The following is a 25,819-nucleotide window of genomic DNA, read 5'->3' as shown; positions in this document are numbered from 1 at the left end:
TCTTCTGACTGTGCATCCAATCTTTCTTCCCTTCTATCAGCCAGTATGCTTTCTCTCCTCCACACCTCATTCCCTCCCCCAACTTTTTCTTCCTCTCTCCCTGACCTTTCTTTCTTTCTTTCTTTTTTTCTGTTTCTCTTCTTTCCTTCTGTTTCCCTGCCTGCCCCCTTTCTTTCTTTCTCCCTGCCGTTCCCCAAGCCACTGCCACTGCCGCTGCCATCGGGGAACAGGACCCACCAATGGATAACAGGCCCCAAAGCCGACTCCGACGCATGCTCTCCCTGACGTCAATTCTGCAATCGGAGAGGAAGTTCCGCCCAGCCAGGCAGCGATTGGCTGGCCCGAACTTCCTCTCCGACTGCAGAATTAACGTCGGGGAGAAGAAGACTTATCGGCTCGATAGATTAGATCGCCAAGACAAAGTGAGTCCTGGGTGATCGACTCACTTTGCCTTGGCGAGCTACTGGCGCCCCTGCCTCGGGCCCCCTGTCAGCTCCGGGCCCGGCGGCCCTGCGGCACACCAGGCAACATCTCGCGGCACACTAGTGTGCCGCGGAACAGCGGTTGAAAAACACTGAATTAAGGGATTGGTGTGGCTTAATGCTTTGATCCTGAGTAGGGAAGTCACTGAAAGTACAGTGTGTGGAAGCAATTCAGGAAAGGCAAGGACAATGCTTTAAGGGGAGGAAAGATGTATAAATGTGTTTAACCAGATGCAATACTGTCTCCAACTATTATTAGGGCAGTATTGTGTTAGTGTCATAAAGATACAAAAGAAGTAATTGCAAAATAAGGGGGGGGGAGTTTCCATTAAATGAAAAGACTCCTATAGGGAGACTGGCCAGGGTGGTGGCCTAGCCCAGCCAGCAGGCCATGGGTCTGGGACAAGGTTCCCCATTGCAGGACTCCCTAGACTGGGGGAAAGGAGGAGATCCCTCTAGAAAGGCATGGATTTGAAGCAGGGGTCTAGCATTAAACTATAACTGAAAATTTATGGACTGAAACCTGCTATGAACTGCAAGTGTGCCGTAAATCCTGATGTATGGCATATTGAGACAGTGCCTTGGTAATACTGTGGGAAGAAGAAAGATAAATGTGGGGTTTTTGTTGTTGTTTGAATAAAAACTCAGAGACTCTTCTTGGAAATACAAAAGAATTGCAAAGGTGATAAACAACACGCTCATGGCAGGTCCATGCCCGGCCACAATATATATATAATAAAATATATATATTATATTATATATAATAAAATATATATATATTTATTTATTCATTTATTTATACAAAAAGATTGATGCCAGAAAACCTCACTTCATTTTGAGATGAATAATTGTGCCCATATAACAATTTCTATAGACATCATTATCAATCAAGTGGTCTGAAGTTTAAAAGAAATTTATAAAAGTGGGATTTCTGCTGCCTGTATAAATGCTTCTGCATGTCAGGCTGATAATTGTTACGACTGTCTTATTTTGAACATACTGTCAGAAGAGAAAGATCATTGGAGAAGGACATCGTATTTGGGAAGATCAAAGGAATTGGACAAAGAGGACGACCTGCAACCAGAACGTTGGACACATTGAAAGCAACCATGGGGACGATGCTAGAGGACCTTACTGGACTAGCACAAAACCAAATTCTTTTTAGGTCTGCAATTCATCAAGTCGCTAGGATTTGAGCACGAGTCGAAGGCACCTAACTAACTAAATAATCGTTACCTGCACTGGTTAATTTTACCTGCCTTCTGCTCTGCAATAGTGGCTTCATCTCCTAGACTTTGATCTGAGATCTCAGGACGATTCGTCTCTGTGTCTGTAGATGTATTCTGTCCATCCTGATTGACTTCTGGGATTATCACATTTCCGGCGCCATCTTGTGGGCTTTCCTCTTCCTCTGATTTCTCTTGTACTTGAGGAGAGCTCTTGCCAGAATTTGTGGCACCCAGATCACTGTTAACATCCTGTGTTGTTGCCTTCTTGCCATCATCAGACTGGGAAGAATCGTCAGCGCGATGTCCCTCTGCCAGCTCAGTCACAGACCCTAATTCAGAAATGAGCTGTTTTAGTTCTTTATCAGGAGCTACAAACTGTTAAATTATAATTTATTAACAATGTCCCACCATCTCTTGCATCTCTCTATAATTAAAGCATAGTGGAAATGGGCTTTCATTTAAAACAATTGCTATGTTGATTTGTTTCATTTTGTAAATCAAAGAAAAAACCCAACAACTTACCAGGAAACAGACTGTAGATGTCTGTCCGGCACTAGCCTACAGTATCTGTTCAGCCATGATCTGGGCAGACTTCTACAATCTGTGCCCTGATCATGGCTGAACTGATAGACCAGGGCCGGGCAACTACGCTGTGAAAGAGTAAGGGGTTATCTTCTGCTAATGCTACCATTCCAACTCCATACAGCAGGGGCTGCTAGCCCAAGGCTGAGTGGACTACATGTCCCAGACTGCACTGGGCTTTACAGCTCTGTGCTGAGCCACCTTCACAAAACCCTGCTTAGTTAGGGGGGGGGGGGCAGGACACAGCACGGAGGTGTTTTCTGCCACAGAGGAAAATCACTGGGGGAGGTCCTTGTTAGAGAAAGGGACTCTCGAGCTTTCCCTTAGATGTGGCTGAGGCAGCAGCCCTGAGGGAGCTAACGGCACTTGAAAGAGAGCAAGTTGGACTGTACCAGGTGACACAGTTATTGATAGCTTGGCTGAGGTAAGCCAAACTAAAAACTGTGAAATATATTCCTGGGTCTCACTGAGGCTGTTTATATGAACTGAGAATAATTTTCAGGGTCTTGTAAATAAATAAAGGTTTTGTGGCAGTTAAAAATGTGTCCAGGTATGCATGCACAAACTTTACCTCCTAAAACCAGAGGGTAAAACTCCAATCTGTCACATATGCATATGTAGTATCACATCACCCATTACGAGTTTATCTTATTGGGCAGACTGGATGGACCATACAGGTCTTTATCTGCTGTCATCTAATACGTTAAAGCCTGCACCCTTCTGTTTATACCCAGGTGTATAAGTAAATTTAGAAAGCAATGTGTTAGGAAAATTTGACATTATGATTTCCCCGGACATGTCCTTCTTTTGAGGACATGACCGGGGGGTCTGGACGATTTTCAAAACCCGGCACTGCCCTCCTGGCTGACGAGAGCAGGCAGCGGGATGCAGAGCTGGGGTGGGGCTAGGGCAGGGTTGGGGGCATAACGGGGCAGGGATGGGTGGGCCTAGGTCTAGGGGTCTGGATTTTCCATTTGGAAAATCTGGTAACCCTACTTTATGATAACTAAGGGAAGTAATGTGTTTTATAACTTGACTATTCAGTGCCCAGGACATATCAAGATGGGCCATCTAATTAGGGACTCTAGAAACTTGTTAAAGATTCATGAGTTACATTCCACAGCATATTCAATCCCAGTCCTTGAGAGACAACAGGTCAGGTTTTTACAATATCTCTCATAATTATTCATGAAGGAGATTTGTGTACAAAGATGTCAAACGAAAAAAAACTTTATGATAACCTAATAGCCTCCAAAGCAGCTAAACTGGACAGACAAATCACCACTCTGTTATCTTCGGCTACAGACTACAAAGCCTTCAGGAGAGACATTAAAACCATACTCTTCAAAAAACACATAAAACCTATCCAGCACAACCAATCCCAACCCAATATCCAACACTCTATTTACCCTTAGATCTCTCTAATACTCTTTTATCTACCAAATGTTACCTAAAACTCATAATTTCACCCTATTCTTATCTCCTAAAGACCTCCACTTCCCTTTGGTAACTCTTTACCCAATATATATTACCTTAAAAATTCTATGTCATCGATTACTCTATTCCTTCAAATTTTGAATGTAATTTTGTTTTAGGTTGGATGTAATCCGCCTTGAACCGCAAGGTAATGGCAGAATAGAAATCACTAATGTAATGTAATATTACCTCTCCACTGTATGCAAATCATGCTCATGCATATTCATTAGGGATACCCTGAAAACCTGATACATTGGTGGCCCTTGATGACTAGAAGAGAGTACCACTGCAGTACAGGAAAAAAAATATTTGTTCACCGCATCGAACTTACTGGTTATGCGGTATAGAAATGACTTGTTATGTTTTGTAAGTCTTGCTGCAACTCCGAAATATCCAGTAGTATTGGAACAGCAGTTGTACTCAAAACTAGAGAAAGAACTGCAAATTCTTTTCTTTACAGTCACTGTTTAAAATTTCTATATATAACAAGTCAGTCTCCTGTACTGCAGTGGTACTCTCTTCTAGTCATCAAGGGCCACCAATGTATCAGGTTTTCAGGGTATCCCTAATGAATATGCATGAGCATGATTTGCCTCTTTGCGAATGATACCAAAATCTGCAATAGAGTAGGCACGCCAGATGGTGTGAATAACATGAAGAAAGACCTGGCGAAGCTTGAAGAATGGTCTAAAATTTGGCAGCTAAAATTTAATGCTAAGAAATACAAGGTCATGCATTTGGGCTACAAAAACCAGAGGGAACGGTACAGTTTAGGGATGAAGAACTTATGTGCACGACCGAAGAGCGGTACTTGGGTGTGATTGTATGTGATGATCGTAAGGTGGCCAAACAGGTTGATAAGGTGACACCGAAAGCTAGAAGGATGCTAAGTTGCATAGGGAGAGGTATGGCCAGTAGGAAAAAGGAGGTATTGATGCCTTTGTATGACTCATTTAGAATATTGTGTACAATTCTGGAGGCTCCACCTTCAAAAAGATATAAAAAGGATGGAGTTGGTCCAGAGAAAGGCTACTAAAAGGGTTTGTGGTCTTCGTGATAAGGCATATGGGGACAAACTTAAATATCTCAATCTGTGTACTTTGGAGGAAAGACAGGAGAGGGGTGATATCATAGAAATGTTTAAATACCTACATAATATAAATGTGCATGAGTCAAGTTTCTTTCATTTGAAAGGAAGCTCTGGAATGAGAGGGCATAAAATGAAGTTAAGAGGTGATAGGCTCCGAAGTAATCTGAGGAAATACTTTTTTACAGAAAGGGTGGTAGATGCGTGGAACAATCTCCTGGAAGAGGTGGTTAAACGGAGATTGTGTCTGTATTCAAGAGGGCCTGGGATAGGCACGTGGGATCTCTCGGAGAGAGAAAGAAATAATGGTTGCTGTGGATGGGCAGACTAGATGGGCCATTTGCCCTTTATCTGCCATCATGTTTCTATGTTTCTAAGAGGGGGCAAAAGAGCAGCTATAAGTTTCGGGATGGACAAAAAACAAAACAAAACACTCTGCCTATTATATTCAAGCTTAGAGCAATGGAATTAAGGGAATAAATGTTCACTAGCAGAACCAAGGAGCATGAAGGGTTAGTAAGAGCACAGAGGGGGCACTAGTACAGAGAATCTTATGGGCTATCAGGTGGATTACACAAATTTATCTCATGCTTATTCATTATGGTCAGGGACGTAGCTACCACTGAGTGAGCCTGGCAAAATGCCCAGGGCCATCCAATTGTGGAGGCCACCTGAAGTTGGAGCCCTCTTACCCCCCTACCCATACACGTGTAGGTCTGTCATCTGCCTATTTCATTTCCCACGCCCTCCGGACCTCCAAATGCTAGCAGCTCATGGCAGAGGCAGAGCTGAAGGCTGCTCTCTGTCCTCCGGGGCCTTTCTTCTGCCACGTCCTGCCCGCAGGAAGTAGCATCAGTGAGGTGGGACATGCCAAAGAAAAGGCCCTATCAGACAGAGAACAGCCTTCAGCACTGCCTCTGCCAAAACCTGCCAATGAATGGAGGTGGTCAGATGTCAAACCCATGTAGGTGGGGTGGGAGGAGCAGGGGAGAAAGCCTGGATCAAAGTGGTTTGAATATGACATTTTAATAGAATGTTATTTTGTTGAGGCAATCCTTAAAACAGTATTACCGAAACATGATTCATAATGGAGAGAGGTCTCCAAGCCCAGTGTTTCTCAACTTCTTCAAGTCAAGTACCCCCTAAGTCTAACAAATATCAACCGAGTACCCCTGCCCAAGCTCTGCCTCTGCTTTTGCCCCTATAATATTATGTAGTACTTACTAATTGTAATGCAGTTTCTTCCATTCATTTTTCATATACACATAATATAATCTTATTAACAATACATAATGGTAACCACAAAATTAAACTACACAAAGCACACTGTACGCAGTGAAAATGTTAATTATTCTGGGGGGGGTTTTTCCAAAGAGGTCAAGGCAGATGACTTTAAAATATGCAAATGTCACCTCAGTAAAAGGTACAGAAAAATAGACAAAATGTAGTGCAAAATATAGACAGCAGATATAAATTCTCAAAACTGACACATTTTTTGATTCCTAAATTGAAAATAAAATCATTTTCCCTACCTTTGTTGGCTGGTGATTTTATTTTTTAATCATGCTTTCCCAGTCTCTGGTTGCACTAACTGTGCATCCATTAATTGTTTTTCTCTCCTTCTTCACTTTCTGCCCTGCATCCATCTTTGGCATTAACTTTTAACATTCAACTTTTTCCCATTTTCTGTTTTCTTCTCAAAATCTACTTTTCCATGTCTTCCCTTCCTATCTCTCTACTCTCCCATGGTCTGGCATCTCTCTCTCCTTCCCTCCCTCCTCCCAGTAGTCTGACATCTCTCTCCTTCCTTTCCCCCTTTCTACAGTCTGCCATTTCTCTCTCTTTCCCTCCTCTTTCCCATGATCTGACATCTCTCTCCCCTCCATCCCCTCGCAGGTCTCTGCACCTCTCATTCTTGTATTTATTTGTGATTGAAGCCAGTGGGCATTCCAGGCAAATAGGAAAGTGTAAAGGATCAGAGCTGCCCCTTATATATAGTGACAGGCAGGACACTGTCATGGCCAAAAAAGTGTAGTTACTTACCTGTAACGTAGGTTCTCCGTGGACAGCAGGATAGTCAGCCACATATGGGTGTTGTCCCAACACCTCCCAATTTGCGGATAAGCTCTCCAATAGCTCAGAGAGATTTTTTTTTTTCTCTGAGCACGTGCAGTGCCCGGGCCCCACTGGGCATGCCCGAGCCCTACCCATTTCCCCCTGCTTCCCCCTAATCCCCAGGATGTTCCTAGCTGTGGCCGGGTCGGCCGTATGGGGAGGCGGTTGGGTTGTGTGGCTGACTATCCTGCTGTCCACGGAGAACCTACGTTACAGGTAAGTAACTGCACTTTCTCCTAGGACAAGCAGGATGAGTCAGCCACATATGGGTGACTCCCTAGCCGAGGGATGTACCGACTGGACCTGCGCCTTAGCGCTTTGTGCATCCCTCGCCTGGCTGTGGAGGCCGAGCCGGGCAGGGTAATCAGGCAAAGCAGGTAAAGTTGTGGAAACAAGGTTTTAGATAAAGTGCTGTGTTAACTGAGCAATAATACTCACAGAACAATGAACTGGTCAATGACAATCAATGAACAGTGAGAAACCAACTGGTCAACAGTGACCATTCGTACTTGCATGTGAGAATTCATACTTGCCTATTCCACATTCAGTCTAGACAGGAGTGCTGGAAGACCTACTTAACTCACAGAACAGCGAAAACTGGTCAATGACAATCAATGAACAGTGAGAAAACCAACTGGTCAACGGTGACAATTCATAACTGGTCAATAGTGACAATTCGTACTTGCATATGAGAATTCATACTTGCCTATTCCACATTCAGACTAGACAGGATTGCTGGAAGACCTACTTAACTCACAGAACAGTGAAATTGGTCAATGACAATCAATGAACAGTGTGAAACCAACTGGTCAACAGTGACAAATCGTACTTGCATGTGAGAATTCATACTTGCCTATTCCACATTCAGTCTAGGAAGGAGTGCTGGAAGACCTACTTAATCAATATCTATAACACCCTACTTGAACAGTGTTTGTCGATATTTATAACCCCCTACTTGATTAGTGTTTGTCAAGGCTGTGCTAGTGGTTGCTGTCCCTCCCGGGAGGGAAGAGCCACTTCCAAGACTGCTCGGCCAAATGCATTTGGAGCGTGGAATGCTATGTCGAGGCAGTAGTGCTTGGTGAAGGTGTGCATGGAGGACCAAGTGGCTGCATCGCAGATGTCCCCTATTGGTGTGTGGTGCAGAAGTGCCGTTGTGTTGGCTATGGTTCTGCGCTGGTGGGCGTTGGCTCCCACCTGCGGTTGATGCTGCGCTTTTCTATAGGTGAAGGGAATGCACTCTTATATCCAGCGTGAGCGCCTGCGTTTGGTGGCTGGAAGTCCTGGTCTGTTTTGGTCGTAGGAGACGAACAATTGAGGCTTGTCTAATCTGCTGCATAGTCAGGGCCCGCACACAGTCTAGGAGGTGTTGCTGAGGTGGCAGTGTGCCTCCCTGTGGGGAGATGTAGAGTGCCGGGAGGCACGCTGAAGCCACCTTTGGCAAGAATCGGGGGTGGGTTCTGGGTACCACCCTGTTCTCATGAGGGAGTGTGTCGGTAGACACGATGGTCAGGGTTTTCCCAGCCAGGAATACGGGATCTGCCTCCCCCAAAGGTTTGAAGGGGTCGAGATGAGATGATGCGGCACCAAGTTGAGGTCCCATCCGGGCGGTGGTGGTCTGGCCGGTGGGTGCAGATTGGACAGTCCCTTCATGAAATTTTGTGATTACTGGATGCCTCGACACTGGTTTGCTGTCTAGGCCAGCGTGGTATGCCATGATTGCACTTAGGTGGACCTTGATGGAAGTGGGTTTTAGGTCCCCCTGAGATAAGCTCAGTATGTACTGCAGGATGTCCGGTATGGGGCAGTCGTAGGGGTCTCGCTGCGTGTCTGTGCACTGGTAGTGGGACCTTCTCACTTTCAACCCATAGCGTTTTCTGGTTGAAGGTCTTCTGGCTGCCATAAGAGTGTGCTCCACGTCTTGTGGTAGGTTCATCCTCTCATCATCCATGCGGTCAGGGCTAAGGAACGCAGGTTGTGGTGGAGGGTAAGGTTCCCGCGTTGTGTAATGAGAACTGCACTGATCGGGAGCGGGGAGAGGTGGGTGAACCGCTATCCCTTGCCGGAACGGGAACCATGGTTGCAGGAGCCCGAACAGGGCAATCATGATCACCGTTGCTCTGTCCTGAAGAATCTTCTGCAGGACTTAGGGTGTTCCAACTCACAGACAGACCGTCGGGGCTGAGACGGCGATGGGTTGATCTCTTTGCGCAGAAGGTCGAGTATTTTGAGTTCGGTTCGGTTGCAAACAGGTCGATGCTCGGTGTTCCCCAGGTGCTGAAGATCTTCTTCATCGCTGCTGGGTTGAGACACCACTCATCGGGATCCAGCTGGTGGCTGAGTCTTTCTGCCAGGTCGTTCTGCTCCCACAGGAGGTAAGTTGCCTGGATGGGGCATTGAATGGAGTTGGAGAACTCCCACATGTGGCAAGCTTCCTTACATAGCGAGGTCGACCCTGTACCTCCCTGTTTGTTGATATAGTGCAAGGCCACCTGGTTTTCTGTTTGGGTGAGGACTGCCCTGCCTGTTTGAAGGTTTCGAGGGCATCCCTAAGGCCCTGAGCTCCAGTAGGTGGGTAGTCAGAGGTTGGGTAAACTGGTCCCAGTGACGTCTGAGGTGCCCTTTCAGGGATCACATGAGTAGTCTGGTGTGCTGCACAACAAAGACCGGAGCGTGCTGACGATGAGCTGCTGGCAGGGATGCACTGGGCCAGGGATGTCATGACGTCGATCTGGTAGTCCCGTAGGACGGCCTTGGTCTGCGTGGTGTTGATGACTGCCCAGATGAACGATATCCCCTGGGTGGGTATCAGGTGGGATTTCATGTAGTTGATGATGAACCCCAGTTCTTGGAGGAGGGTTATGGTGGTTGACGGGGCTGCCAGCTGTCAAGATAAGATAGGACGCGCACCCCTTGAAGGCGAGGATGTGCCACTGCCACGCACTTTGTGAACGCTCTTGGAGCCGTTGAGAGTCCAAGGGGCAGGACCTTGTACTGGAGGCGTCTGTCTTGGCTTTAGAAGCAACGATGCCTCCTGTGGGCTGGGTGCATGGGATACTAGCCAATACTCGGGCTGTAACAGGGCCAAGACTGTACCCAGAGAGTGTGTCTGGACCTTGTGTATGCATCTGTTGAGCTTACAGAGATCCAGGAACGAGCGTTGTCCTTGTCCATGGTGACGCGGGGGTTCCTGGAGTAGAAACCCCTTGGTGATCTCCTCTGTTCGTCACCGCCTCTATTGATTCTGCCGAAGCAGGTCCTCTCCTTGCTGCAAGAAAGTTGGGTCGTCAGATGGAGGGTGCCCCGCCCACTCGGGGGGGGGGGGCGGGAGTGGAGACGAATTCGGAATCCCTGCTTGATGATGCTGAGGGCCCACTGGTCGATGGTGATCCTGGGCCAAGCCTTCGCAGACAATCTGATCCTGCTGGGCCGGAGGGTGATCAAGGTTCTGTTTTTGACTTGGGGAGAGGGCTGCCCTTGGATGCCCCTGCCCCTCGGGCGGTGCTTGTTTGCGTAGCAGTTATGTTACTGTTGCGAGCGCTGGGGCACAGACTGCTGCCAGTGTGGACTGGCTCAGTTGTGAGCTGGAGTCTCTATTTTATTTTATTTATTTATTTTATTTATTTATTTATTTCCTTATTGGCCTCCTGATACAGCCGCATCTGGAACTGGAGCGCAGTCATTCGTGTGCTCAGCATTGCGCCCTCGAAGGTCTTTTTTCCCGTGGAAACCAGGGTTTTTCAGGTCCTTCCCTGACGGGGGTTGGAGGGGGGGGGTCATGCTGCCCTGTTTCTCTTAAGCTACCGCAATGTCCATGTAAGGCTGCTGCGGGTTGTCGAATCCCTGGGCTGGAAAGATCTGGTACTTCAATCCCAGTCTCCTTGATGTTGGTTGCCCTGAGGAGGGAGTCAGCCAAATCTTGTCTCTGCAGTCCAGGAGGTTCTTGTGGACTGGAATCGCCACTGCCTGCGTGAAGTACTGGTACTGGTAGTTCAGGCCTTGTAGTACTCTGTCTTGGGTACTTGTTGTCCACCCACATAGATCTTGAGAAAGGCTGTGAGTTTCTGGAGGGACTTAAGGTGAGTCCTTGTTTGTGGGTTATTTTTTTTTTTTTTTTTTAGTAAATATTTATTTATTTTTGTGGGTGGTGACTCGGGGCGTGGCTGGAGGCTGGTGTGTAGCTTGTTCCTCCGTTGCTTGGGTGCATGGCATGCCGCTGAACCGCGCCATGTTGTTGTGCGTGGCTCCCTCTAAAGGGGGACATAGTGGGGAGTGTAGCCTGCTGAGAGAGGAGTGGGTCAGCAGGAGGATTAACTGTGGCTGCTGGTCCCACCCCTGGTGGTTCGCAGGTTCATGTGCTGCTCCACTTGACTGGTTGGGTGGCTCCATGTACCTCACTGCCCTTCTCTGTCCTTCTTGAGAGGGGGGAGAGCCTGCAGAGAAGGGGCAGGATGCACCCCTTCATCTGTGCCAGTGCTCCTGGCTGCGTTTCCCACTGTGCCTGGAGGCAGAGAAAGAGGAGTGATAATGCCTCTTGAGTGGGCTTCTGCTGCTGTACTGCCTATTGTATATTAAACTGTACAGCGCTGCATATGCCTTTCAGTGCTATAGAAATCATGAATAGTACAGAGTCCCTCATGCTAGCTGGAAAAGCACTCTGCCTAGGTTTTATGAAGAGCAAACAGCTTTTTAGACTGAGGAGTTTCAAACCCCCACCTTTGGAGAGGCAAGGTCTGACATGCCGCATCTCTGAAGATATCAGCCCCCTGCTGAGAAAGGCAGACTCCTCGTTCCCAACATGAGAGGGGGAGGGGGGCGGGGTGGGAAAGGTGTGAATTGTAGACTCTGCAGGACCCCAAGAGGGAAAGAAACATCGAGTTGGGTGGGTTTTTTTTTGTTTTTTTTTCAGCATGTCCTTTATAAGCTGAACTCTGGGGCAGCATATCTCCTACTGGGGGGAGAGGTCTGCAGGTCCCCTCCAAGGGAAAGAAGCATGGGAGATTCTTTCTCCTTAAATTCAGATTGGGAGGAGGGTGGGGCAGAGCCCTCGGGGCTGCAACAGATTATCAGAGGTTTTCCCAAAAACAAGCAGATAGGACTTACCTTTGAACCCCAATCGGATCCCTGCAGAGGCTGGCTGTAAGAGGCAGCATGCCGTCTGGAGGGTGAAAGCCCCGATCTGTTGCTTGCAGAGGCTGTGGATTTACATAGCAGCATGCAAGACTCCTATTGGCTGCCCTGCAGAGGATGGCTGTAGGTGGCAACATGCAGGGATTCCTGGAGAGATCTCTCTACCGGGCCAAGTTCAGGCGGGGGGATTAGCTGAGCCAGGGCATCCTGGAGGCTCCTTGCCACTGTAGCTTGTGGATCCCCCGCTGCTGCATTCTGATGAGGATGGCTGCTGGAGGAAGATTCTCGGGCCTCACTTCTCTTCATGCCTGGCTGTAAGCAACAACATGCAGGAACTCCTGGAGAGATCTCTCGGTCTGGTGAGACTCCTATCGGCTTCCTGCAGGGGCCGGCGGCTAGCGACAGCATGCAGGACCTCCGGGAGAGATTTCTCGACTGGGCAAGTTGCAGTCGGGGGGGTTGACTGAGCCAGGATGTCCTGGAGGCTCCTCACCGGATTCGTCTGTGGATCCCCCGCTGCTACGCTCTGATGAGGATGGCTGCTGGAGGAAGATTCTCGGGCCTCACTTCTCTTCATGAAGTCTCTCAGTGCCCTCTTCCTTAGCTTGCGTGCACGTGGTGACATGTGTGCACAATGCAAGCCACACGGAAACCTCGAGCGCCAGATCCAATCAGTGGGCGCACAATTCATGAGGATCCAGTGTGTTCATCCTCCTCCTGCGTCCCAGTTGTTTCTTTAGATGATTCAGGCATCTTCAAGTTGATGAGTAGAAAAGTTGTAATGGAGAGCTGTAGAAAAATCCGACCGATGGGAACGGGCAGAAACTAAAGACTGGGGATTAGGGGGAAGCAGGGGGAAATGGGTAGGGCTCGGGCATGCCCAGTGGGGCCCGGGCACTGCACGTGCTCAGAGAAAAAAAAAAAAAATCTCTCTGAACTATTGGAGAGCTTATCCGCAAATTGGGAGGTGTTGGGACAACACCCATATGTGGCTGCTTGTCCTAGGAGAAACTCTGTTCCCAGATCAGAACAGGTTAAAAGCAAGCCTATGCCTAATGAGAGAAACAGGATTATAAAACCCCTTAAGGAGGATAAAGCCTCCCTGGAAACACAGAGGCTAGAAACTAGGGTAGAAAGAACCCCCCCCCCCCCAAACCATCTATTTGCCCTATCATTCCTTTTCCATATCCATCGGGGAAAACTGAGTCTGTTTCAGCAGCAAGGCTGCAGGACAAACAAAGGGTTAAAGAAAGGGAAGGTTGTAACAGAGAAACTCTGTTCCCAGATCAGAACAGGTTAAAAGCAAGCCTATGCCTAATGAGAGAAACAGGATTATAAAACCCCTTAAGGAGGATAAAGCCTCCCTGGAAACACAGAGGCTAGAAACTAGGGTAGAAAGAAACCCCCCCCCCCCCCAAACCATCTATTTGCCCTATCATTCCTTTTCCATATCCATCGGGGAAAACTGAGTCTGTTTCAGCAGCAAGGCTGCAGGACAAACAAAGGGTTAAAGAAAGGGAAGGTTGTAACAGAGCCAGTAAAATTCAGGCTCATGAAGGTGTGGCCCAGGGAAATGGGAGACAGCTAGCCCTACACTTGAATAAATTCCCTTAAGCTGTGCACAGGGGGTAAGAGACTCAGCTCAGAACTCCTGGGCTGAGGAATGCTCCAGGCATGCTAAGAAGCTTCAAAGGAACCAAGACACTCTTACCAATACCTGGCAGAAAAGTTCAGACAGAGAGCAGTAAGAGAGAAAGGTATTAGCTCCTAAAGATAAGATTTGCAAGGGGAAGTTTTACCTGAAATTTCCCTGTAAATGTTTGGTTAAGTTACAAGATATTGAGTATGCCTTTTGGGACTCTATACAACTGCAACAATTTTTAGTTGCAAGAGAACAGAAATGATTTTGTTTCACCTAGCTGAGAATATGAGGAGAATTAATTTAAAATAATATCCCATCTAGTAAGGAATGATTCAAGGCTCTCTAGTGTGAACCGAGAATTATTGTCCTTTATTTTCTTGAATTTACTTGATTAGAAATAGTAATATGTGCTCCCCATTAATGTGGGCTTAATAGGAATTATGTATGCATGGTTTGATTATGTATTGTTTTGTGTGATTTTCCTTTTTTCCTTTTGAATTATTGGATACTAGCTGATGCCCCGGCGTTGCACGGGTATTTAATTATAGCAATAACACTGTAAATGGATTCAAATAAAGATACTTTATAGTGGTGAATGAAATTATTTTTTTACAGCTTTATAAAAAGTACAATATTCAAATTATAATGTGAAATATTTGACAAAATGAATACAATACAACTAACACAAAACTTGATTATAAACAACATTTTTAGTTTCACCTCCAGGAGCAAGAACATATAAATTCTTGGGTGAACCCACCCTTGAGCAAGCAACATAGAGTTGTCCATGGGAAAAACAGGGTGATCTTAAATCCACTCCACAGTATGTAATAGTCTGTCCCTGTGATTTGTTGATTGTGATAGAGAATGCAAGTCTCACTGGAATTTGCAATCTCTTAAACTGAAAAGGAAGATGTGTTGCAAGTTTCGTTCAAATCGGGCAAGCCGTTTTTGCGTTGGCAGCTTTTTACATTTTTTCCATTGACATGAATGGGTGAAATCTGATTTTCTGTTTGTAGCTCCGCCCATGTGTGCAGGAGGGGCCGCGAGACCCCCAGAACATATCACCCCAGGTAGTGAGGGATCTGCATACCAAGTTTCGTTCAAATCGGTCAAGCCGTTTTTGCATGATCGCAGCACATACACACACACATACATACACACATACAAAAAAAAAAAAAAAGATTTGCAAGGTTGAAGGAATACCTTTCTGGGGAAGAGTTAGAAGCTAATTTAAAGAAGACTTCACACCCACAGGTACAGGGTGGGGAATCAGAGCCATGAGGAAGAAGCTCCCATGGAGATAGAGGAATATGATGCAGTTCTAAGTGACACAGAATGAGACATGGAATGCTCCTCTGAGCAGGGATATTTAATGTAAGAATGCATGCATGAATGAATTAAGGGATTGGTGTGGCTTAATGCTTTGATCCTGAGTAGGGAAGTCACTGAAAGTACAGTGTGTGGAAGCAATTCAGGAAAGGCAAGGACAATGCTTTAAGGGGAGGAAAGATGTATAAATGTGTTTAACCAGATGCAATACTGTCTCCAACTATTATTAGGGCAGTATTGTGTTAGTGTCATAAAGATACAAAAGAAGTAATTGCAAAATAAGGGGGGGGGGAGTTTCCATTAAATGAAAAGACTCCTATAGGGAGACTGGCCAGGGTGGTGGCCTAGCCCAGCCAGCAGGCCATGGGTCTGGGACAAGGTTCCCCATTGCAGGACTCCCTAGACTGGGGGAAAGGAGGAGATCCCTCTAGAAAGGCATGGATTTGAAGCAGGGGTCTAGCATTAAACTATAACTGAAAATTTATGGACTGAAACCTGCTATGAACTGCAAGTGTGCCGTAAATCCTGATGTATGGCATATTGAGACAGTGCCTTGGTAATACTGTGGGAAGAAGAAAGATAAATGTGGGGTTTTTGTTGTTGTTTGAATAAAAACTCAGAGACTCTTCTTGGAAATACAAAAGAATTGCAAAGGTGATAAACAACACGCTCATGGCAGGTCCATGCCCGGCCACAATATATATATAATAAAATATATATATTATATTATATATAATAAAATATATATATATTTATTTATTCATTTATTTATACAAAAAGATTGATGCCAGAAAACCTCACTTCATTTTGAGATGAATAATTGTGCCCATATAACAATTTCTATAGACATCATTATCAATCAAGTGGTCTGAAGTTTAAAAGAAATTTATAAAAGTGGGATTTCTGCTGCCTGTATAAATGCTTCTGCATGTCAGGCTGATAATTGTTACGACTGTCTTATTTTGAACATACTGTCAGAAGAGAAAGATCATTGGAGAAGGACATCGTATTTGGGAAGATCAAAGGAATTGGACAAAGAGGACGACCTGCAACCAGAACGTTGGACACATTGAAAGCAACCATGGGGACGATGCTAGAGGACCTTACTGGACTAGCACAAAACCAAATTCTTTTTAGGTCTGCAATTCATCAAGTCGCTAGGATTTGAGCACGAGTCGAAGGCACCTAACTAACTAAATAATCGTTACCTGCACTGGTTAATTTTACCTGCCTTCTGCTCTGCAATAGTGGCTTCATCTCCTAGACTTTGATCTGATCTCTCAGGACGATTCGTCTCTGTGTCTGTAGATGTATTCTGTCCATCCTGATTGACTTCTGGGATTATCACATTTCCGGCGCCATCTTGTGGGCTTTCCTCTTCCTCTGATTTCTCTTGTACTTGAGGAGAGCTCTTGCCAGAATTTGTGGCACCCAGATCACTGTTAACATCCTGTGTTGTTGCCTTCTTGCCATCATCAGACTGGGAAGAAACGTCAGCGCGATGTCCCTCTGCCAGCTCAATCACAGGCCCTAATTCAGAAATGAGCTGTTTTAGTTCTTTATCAGGAGCTACAAACTGTTAAATTATAATTTATTAACAATGTCCCACCATCTCTTGCATCTCTCTATAATTAAAGCATAGTGGAAATGGGCTTTCATTTAAAACAATTGCTATGTTGATTTGTTTCATTTTGTAAATCAAAGAAAAAACCCAACAACTTACCAGGAAACAGACTGTAGATGTCTGTCCGGCACTAGCCTACAGTATCTGTTCAGCCATGATCTGGGCAGACTTCTACAATCTGTGCCCTGATCATGGCTGAACAGATAGACCAGGGCCGGGCAGCTACGCTGTGAAAGAGTAAGGGGTTATCTTCTGCTAATGCTACCATTCCAACTCCATACAGCAGGGGCTGCTAGCCCAAGGCTGAGTGGACTACATGTCCCAGACTGCACTGGGCTTTACAGCTCTGTGCTGAGCCACCTTCACAAAACCCTGCTTAGTTAGGGGGGGGGGGGCAGGACACAGCACGGAGGTGTTTTCTGCCACAGAGGAAAATCACTGGGGGAGGTCCTTGTTAGAGAAAGGGACTCTCGAGCTTTCCCTTAGAAATGGCTGAGGCAGCAGCCCTGAGGGAGCTAATGGCACTTGAAAGAGAGCAAGTTGGACTGTACCAGGTGACACAGTTATTGATAGCTTGGCTGAGGTAAGCCAAACTAAAAACTGTGAAATATATTCCTGGGTCTCACTGAGGCTGTTTATATGAACTGAGAATAATTTTCAGGGTCTTGTAAATAAATAAAGGTTTTGTGGCAGTTAAAAATGTGTCCAGGTATGCATGCACAAACTTTACCTCCTAAAACCAGAGGGTAAAACTCCAATCTGTCACATATGCATATGTAGTATCACATCACCCATTACGAGTTTATCTTATTGGGCAGACTGGATGGACCATACAGGTCTTTATCTGCTGTCATCTAATACGTTAAAGCCTGCACCCTTCTGTTTATACCCAGGTGTATAAGTAAATTTAGAAAGCAATGTGTTAGGAAAATTTGACATTATGATTTCCCCGGACATGTCCTTCTTTTGAGGACATGACCGAGGGGTCTGGATGATTTTCAAAACCCGGCACTGCCCTCCTGGCTGACGAGAGCAGGCAGCGGGATGCAGAGCTGGGGTGGGGCTAGGGCAGGGTTGGGGGCATAACGGGGCAGGGATGGGTGGGCCTAGGTCTAGGGGTCTGGATTTTCCATTTGGAAAATCTGGTAACCCTACTTTATGATAACTAAGGGAAGTAATGTGTTTTATAACTTGACTATTCAGTGCCCAGGACATATCAAGATGGGCCGTCTAATTAGGGACTCTAGAAACTTGTTAAAGATTCATGAGTTACATTCCACAGCATATTCAATCCCAGTCCTTGAGAGACAACAGGTCAGGTTTTTACAATATCTCTCATAATTATTCATGAAGGAGATTTGTGTACAAAGATGTCAAACGAAAAAAAACTTTATGATAACCTAATAGCCTCCAAAGCAGCTAAACTGGACAGACAAATCACCACTCTGTTATCTTCGGCTACAGACTACAAAGCCTTCAGGAGAGACATTAAAACCATACTCTTCAAAAAACACATAAAACCTATCCAGCACAACCAATCCCAACCCAATATCCAACACTCTATTTACCCTTAGATCTCTCTAATACTCTTTTATCTACCAAATGTTACCTAAAACTCATAATTTCACCCTATTCTTATCTCTTAAAGACCTCCACTTCCCTTTGGTAACTCTTTACCCAATATATATTACCTTAAAAATTCTATGTCATCGATTACTCTATTCCTTCAAATTTTGAATGTAATTTTGTTTTAGGTTGGATGTAATCCGCCTTGAACCGCAAGGTAATGGCAGAATAGAAATCACTAATGTAATGTAATATTACCTCTCCACTGTATGCAAATCATGCTCATGCATATTCATTAGGGATACCCTGAAAACCTGATACATTGGTGGCCCTTGATGACTAGAAGAGAGTACCACTGCAGTACAGGAGACTGACTTGTTATATATAGAAATTTTAAACAGTGACTGTAAAGAAAAGAATTTGCTGTTCCAATACTACTGGATATTTTGGAGTTGCAGCAAGACTTACAAAACATAACAAGTCATTTCTATACCGCATAACCAGTAAGTTCGATGCGGTGAACAAATATTTTTTTTTAAACCCAATATAAATGGGGAAGATTTAGGGCTGCGTTTAGGGTATTAACGCGCGGAATAGCGCTTGCCACAATGCTGCGTGCGCTAGATGTTAACGCCGGCATTGAGCTGGCGTTGGTTCTAGCCACGTAGCGCGTGCTAAAAATGCTAGCGCACCTTAGTAAAAGGAGCTCTTAATTAGTTAGCAAACAGATGTGTTTTCAGTTGCGTTTTAAAATGACGATAATAATAATAATAATAATAATTTATTTTTGTATACCGCCATACCCAGGGAGTTCTAGGCGGTTCACAACAAATAGATGAATTACATACAGTGCGATTGGGAAAAGAAGAACATAGCAAGGCAATTGAAAGGTCAAAACTAGTTTACATTGACAATTTAGGTGAGGGAAGGGCTAATACACAGCATATACAGTATGTACTGTAAGAGAATACAATTGGATTTATGAGAAGGGGGAGCAAAGCATGTTGGGTAAGAGGGGGGAGCAACAATCTTGGAAGGGTTGTGAAAAAGTGAAGGAAGAGGAGAGAAGCGTTGAGGAGGCTCAACAGCAAAGGTCCTTTTACTAAGGTGTGCTAATATTTAGCGTGCGCTAAATATTAGCATGCGTTTAACGCCAACACATCCATAGAATATAATGGACGTGTTAGTAAAAGGACCTGTTAGTTCCTTATCCCAGCAAGCTCCCTGGTAAGAGAGTGAATATTGAAGATTTTTTTTTTATAATGACAGCCTTTAATTGGTGGAAAATTAAAGAGACTATATGAGTGCCGAGGGCATTTAGACTGAACAAAGGAAAATAATTTGGTTAGATAAATAGGTGCCCTGCCAAAGAGCATTTTATAACAAAGGCAACCTCGGACCTCTATTGGAAGCCAGTGCAATTCTCGATAATAAAGGCTCACATGATTGTATTTTTTCAAACCATAAATCAAGCGGACCACAGCCTCTATGGATTCTTTTGTGGGCCAGTGATATGTTTAATGGGGACCTTGGTAATCGGTGCCACAACAGAATCTCTCTCTCTTGCTCTCTGCTTACACTGCCGAGGGTCCCGGAATCTCCATCCATCTTCATCCATGTTGTTGCTGTCATAGAAGTTCTCCAGCAATGTCAGGATGCGTGGTCTGTCCAGGAATCCCATCTGGAAAAGCACATTTTAAGATGTTTCAGTGTGGTGGCATTCTAGTTCATTTTGTTCTATTTTTCTGGCCGTGAGGAGCATGTGACAGTCTACATCAGAGCTTCTCAACTCAGTCCCCATGACACACCCAGCCAGTCTGGCTTTCAGGATACCCACAAGGAGATAAATTTGTATGCATGCATCTGTTGAAATGCAAATCTCTCCCATGCATTCACGGGCTGATGCGCAGAAGCTAACACCAGCACTAGAGGCGATTAGCGCTGGAATAACACCAGTATTAGGGTGGAGAGAATGCTCTAATGCAGTGTCTCTCAAACTTTTCTTAGCTCCGGCACACTAAACGGAGCGAATGTTTTTCCCGGCACATTATAATTGAAATTATAAAATTGCAAAACCGACAAAAAATTAAATTTGAATGCCATTTATTTATTTATTTATTTAACGTTCTTTAAGTTATGTATGGGTAATCGTAACAATGGTGAAAGTAAAGTAAATAGAATAGAATTGCTAATCAATGTGATGGATGTGCTTGTTTTTGAGTGAAAATTAGCTCAAAACGCGGCTCGATAGTCGACAAGCAAACACACATTTCATCATCTACTATCTGCAGCCATTCTTTTTTTTTTTTTCAATTTAATTTCTGTCAGAGTTGAAATTCTAAGTTTGCAAAGATAAGAAGATCCAAACAGTAACAAAGCCTTAATTGCTTTGTTGCTCAAGTTAAGATAACTACTGCATAGAAAAAAATAAAATTACTTGCTTAAGTTTCAAGGACCAATCACGTCAAAGAATGATGCTTGTTTGGGTAGTTGCATCCTTAAGTACACAGACGCTCATAATATCGATAGACTCTTGCATACGTAATGTTCATGTCATCTATTCTAGTGTACTGTATACTTATGAAAGAAATTTTAAAAAATAAACTAAAATTCTCTCGTGGCACACCACTATGCCGGGGCACACAGTTTGAGAGATACTATTCTAATGATTTCAGTACCAGAGTTTTTCTCTTATATAATACAGGCCCTGCTCAGTGCATCCCAGGATGAATCGACCAGGGGCAGGGTGCTTCTATTTTGATGAAGGTAGGACCACAGGCAGGCAGAGGACATTTCTCCTGCCTCTTACACAAGGAATATGGTGGGGTAGGGGTGGGACTCCAGTAGATCACTAAGGCCAGTGGTAACTAAGGGGTTGTGCTTGGTCCAGGTTGGGTTGGGTGGATGGATCTGCTCGACCATTAGGGAGGGATCCACTAGACCAGGGGTGTCAAAGTCCCTCCTCGAGGGCCGCAATCCAGTCGGGTTTTCAGGATTTCCCCCATGAATATGCATGAGATATATTAGCATACAATGAAAGCAGTGCATGCAAATAGATCTTATGCATATTCATTGGGGAAATTCTGAAAACCCGACTGGATTGCGGCCCTCGAGGAGTGATTTTGACACCCCTGCACTAGACCATCAGGGACGATATAGGTTTCAGGTAGGGGGAGGCTCAGAGAAGGGGAAGGGGCTGCAGCATGCTGTGGTATGGTTTCTTGTTTTAAACTTTCCTGTCAGGCCTGGTCCAATTGGTGCTCAGGCACTGACAGAAAAGTTAGCCCAGAGTAATGAGCAGCTGAGCCACACATTGAAATATTTATTGATGAAGGGTGGGACATTAACACTGCTTTTTGTATGAAGGTCTCAACATTTTAAAGGAGGGAGTCAACATATTCTGACCACTAACTTTATAGTTTATTAAACTGTTCGTTACCACCTTTACTGATTGGCAGATTCAAGCGGTTCACTATTCTAAAAACATTAACATAAAAAAGAAAGAAACAACAAAATTTTTGAAAGGACAGATACCGCTTTCATTCCGAGACATACAAACTAGCAAACCTTTGAAAGAGAATGGAAAAAGAAGGGTAGGTGGAAAACAAAATGGGGATGAGACAAGGTGGGGGGGGGGTTGAACTGGGAAATAGGAATATGGAAAACACTGGCTGAGCAGATGGGGCTACCACTGCCTCCCCCTCCCACCAATCATGACAGAGAGGAAGGGGCTGCAACCTTACCTGTCCTCTGTCACATGTTTTGAAGAGATTTGTGAACAATCTCCGCCACATGTCTCGTTGGACAGTCTTCTGGAAGCCATCAGCACACTGTGAGAGGTGATGCAGGAACTCCTCTAGCATCTCTGTGCTCAGCTCTTTGATGTAGGAGTAAAGATACTAAGGAGGAATAAGAATATTCTTTACATATTTTCTCCTTATAGTGCTGCAGTTCTTGTAATGTGTTGTCTCTCGATATACTGTGGGGGTCATATTATAAAGCGTTATCCGTGCCTAAAGCATGTTTTGCATACATAAAAAGGGCTCTTATTAAATTGCATAAGTACCTGTAGATACAGCAAACATAGGTATTTCCAGAAGCAAAGAGTAGATAAAGAACTACAATGTGCATATTTTGAGGAGTTGCCTACTAGTGCAGCAGTCTGAGACCCTGGCAAACTGTGTTCAATTCCCACTACAGCTCCTTATGCCTCTGGTCAAGTCACTTAACCCTCCATAGACCCAGGTACAAAATAGGGATCTCAAAGTCCCTCCTTGATGGCCGCAATCCAGTCGGGTTTTCAGGATTTCCCCAATGAATATGCATGAGATCTATGTGCATGCATTGCTTTCAATGCATATTCATTGGGGAAATCCTGAAAACCCAACTGGATTGCAGCCCTCAAGGAGGGACTTTGAGATCCCTGCTGTATATCATATCTAAACCACAGAAAGGCAGTATATTAAGGGCTAGATTCTCTAACCTTCAGATCCGTGTCCGATCCATGGGCAATTGGAGGCAGGCCAACCGATTCACCATTCATCTTCATGCAAATGGGGGCAATTGGGCAGTGATCCTGACACATGCGCAGACCATCTACTTTGCCTGTAGATGGTCTGTGCATGCGTTTGCAGTCCATGCTTTTTTTTTAACTTTTTTACTTGCGAGCCCGCGGTTTTAACCTGCAGGTTTAAAGCGGGTTAAAACCATGGGCTTGCGCTGCAGGGAAGGGAGGGTAAGCAGGAGAGTATAGAGGGGCAAAAGGCAGGAGAATCGGGGCTGAGAAGGGCCACAAAGGGCAGGAGAATCGGGGCTGAGAGCAGGGTTTTTGCACAAGCGACTGGTCCTCAGCGGTCAATTGTTTTTGGATCGGCCAGCCCAGTCGGTGTGCCTGCTTTTTGTTAGTGAATCGCAGCCCTTCCTACTTTGCATGCCGTTTCCCCTCATTTGCATGCACGGATCGGAATCAGACCGGCACAGAATCGGGTCAGAGGAAAATCGGGTTGCAAAGGGGTCGCAAACTGGGGAGTGTGTGGCACAGTGGTTAAAAGCTACAGCCTCAGCACCCTGAGCTTGTGGGTTCAAACCCACGCTGCTCCTTGTGACTCTGGGCAAGTCACTTAATCCCCCCATTTCCCCAGGTACATTAGATAGATTGTGAGCCTGCCGGGACAGAGAGGGAAAACTGCTTGAGTACCCGAATAAATGCATGTAAAGCGTTCTTAGCTTCCCTGGGAGAACAGTATAGAAAACTGAACAAATAAATTGGTTTGCTTAGTGAATCTAGTCCTTAGTCCCATCGGTTCATAGACAACCCTGCGAAAGACAAAGGCGTGCGCCGACAACTGAGCGCAAGACGGAGGCGCGCGCCGAAGAAAATTACAGTTTTTAGGGGCTCTGACGGGGGGTTTTGTTGAGGAGCCCGCCCAGTTTACTTAATAGAGATCGTGCTGGCGTTGTGGGGGGTTTGGGGGGTTGTAACCCTCCATATTTTACTGTAAACTTAACTTTTTTTTTTTTTTTTTAATTGTTTATTTATTGCAATTTTTTTTAAGTTCAAATATTTTATTAAGTTTCCAGCAACAGAAATAACCATTAAAAAAAATTAACTTTTTCCTAAAAACAGGGAAAAAGTGAAGTTTTCAGTAAAATGTGGGGGGTTACAACCCCCAAACCCCCCACAACGCCCCCACAACGCGGCGTGATCTCTATTAAATAAAGTGGGGGGATTCCCCCCACACACACCCCCAGTCAGAGCCCTAAAAACAGTAATTTTATGTGGCGTGCGCCTCTGCGCTGCGCTCAATTGTCTGCGCGCGCTTTTGACCTGACACCGTCCCATCTGCTTTTATGAGATAACACATATACACCTTCTTCAGAATGTGAGAATTTGTGTACTACAGGGACTCATTCTGGGTGCCTGTTTTGTAACCAAAAACAAAGAGAGAACTGTGGAGATGATGTTCTTGATTTAAAAAAAAAAAAATTTTAATGATGCTTCACAAATTAAAAGTGATGCATTCCAAGAAAAGTCGAAACATATAACATGCAACAAAAAGTTGTGGTGGAGCTTTTACCACAGCGATCTGAGATTTAAAAAAAAAAAACTCACAACTTACACAGCTTGATAAAAGGGGACCTAAATTACTATTTACACTCTTATTTTTTTTTTTTTTACAATATATTTGTAAAAAAAAAAAAATGTTCCCATTATTTTTCCAGGTTGACAGAATAATGAGGAAAATTGGATGGACCACTTGGCCTTCTGCTGCTGTCATTTCTTGTGCATATTGCGTAGGTCTTATTCTAAAAGGAATAAGATCCCATAGAGAGAACGACACGTAGAGACTCAAAGAGAGTGACACAGAAAGACAAAGAGAAAGACACACACATAGAACTAAGCATATCAGTTGCCTATACATGTTGCATTTTATTAAGAAGATCTTGTAGAGTGTAGATCTCACAATTTTGCCATATAGGCCAGTTCAGGGTAGAGTTTTGGATTTTGAAGGTGTCATTGTTCCATTGTTGCATTTTATGAACTCTTTGGTGCAATGCAAGTACTATGGTGAGCATTAGCAGCAGTGGCATTGTAAGGGGGATGCGAGGAGGGGGGCGGTCCACCCCGGGCACAGCCTTCCTAAAGACGCGGCGCCCCTCCTCCTCTCCATCGCCTCCGCTCCTCTCTTTGCCGTGCGCGTGCGTCCCTTACCTTCCCCCCGTACTTTTTTTTTTCTTCCCCGGCGCAAGATTGCTGCCCACATCGGCATCGGCGCTCTCTCTGATGTCACTTCCGGGACCCGTGCACAGGAAGTGACGTCAGAGGGTGAGCGGACACCGACGTGGGCATGCTGCTCATGCCAAAGAAGTTAAAAATGTATGGGGGAAAGGGAAGGGGGTGCGCGTGTGGCAGGAGGAGCAGGGGAGGGTGCCATCGTCCCGGGCGCCACTCACCCCACTGATTAGCAGTAGATTTGAGAGACTGAGACCATACTCCATAGGACTGAGGTTCATTCTGTTCATGGTATGAGCACAAAAAAAACCACATTTGGAGACATTACCCCCTAATGCAGGGGTATCAAAGTCCCTCCTCGAGGACTGCAATCCAGTCGGGTTTTCAGGATTTCACCAATAAATATGCATGAGATCTATTTGCATGGACTACTTTCATTGTATGCTAATAGATCTCATGCATATTCATTGGGGAAATTCTGAAAACCTAACTGGATTGTGGCCCTCGAAGAGGGACTTTGACACCCCTGTCCTAATGAATCAATATAGATAAGGACTGCTAAACCATCTAGTCCAGTGGTTCTCAACCCTGTCCTGGAGGACCACCAGCCAGTCAGGTTTTTGGGATAGCCCTAATGAAAATGCATGAGACAGATTTGCATGTAAATCTGCCCCATGTATATTCATTAGGGCTATCTTGAAAACCTGACTGGCTGGTGGTCCTCCAGGACAGGGTTGGGAACCACTGAACTAGTCTGCCCAATTTCAATTCTGCTGCAGTGTCATCGACCCCAGCAGATCTCTTTCTTCCCCCTTCGTTTC

At 45.1% G+C, this 25,819-nt stretch overlaps 1 protein-coding gene across 3 annotated transcripts in view; it reads right to left on the bottom strand.

The window, feature by feature from the left end:
• Nucleotides 1-25,819, bottom strand: part of EFCAB5 (EF-hand calcium binding domain 5) — a 98,329-nt gene that overhangs the window by 53,259 nt on the left and 19,251 nt on the right. For all 3 annotated transcript variants that reach the window (XM_033921236.1, XM_033921237.1, XM_033921238.1), the window contains 4 exons: nt 22,009-22,164; nt 19,844-19,946; nt 16,303-16,605; nt 1,738-2,040 (listed from right to left, as the gene is read on the bottom strand). In XM_033921236.1, coding sequence (XP_033777127.1) covers nt 1,738-2,040; nt 16,303-16,605; nt 19,844-19,946; nt 22,009-22,164 — 865 coding nt within the window. The remainder of the gene's footprint in view (nt 1-1,737; nt 2,041-16,302; nt 16,606-19,843; nt 19,947-22,008; nt 22,165-25,819) is intronic.

Source organism: Geotrypetes seraphini, chromosome 15 (assembly GCF_902459505.1).
Source record: "Geotrypetes seraphini chromosome 15, aGeoSer1.1, whole genome shotgun sequence".
NCBI lineage: Eukaryota > Metazoa > Chordata > Amphibia > Gymnophiona > Dermophiidae > Geotrypetes > Geotrypetes seraphini.
This window is presented reverse-complemented; position numbering and strand designations above follow the sequence as displayed.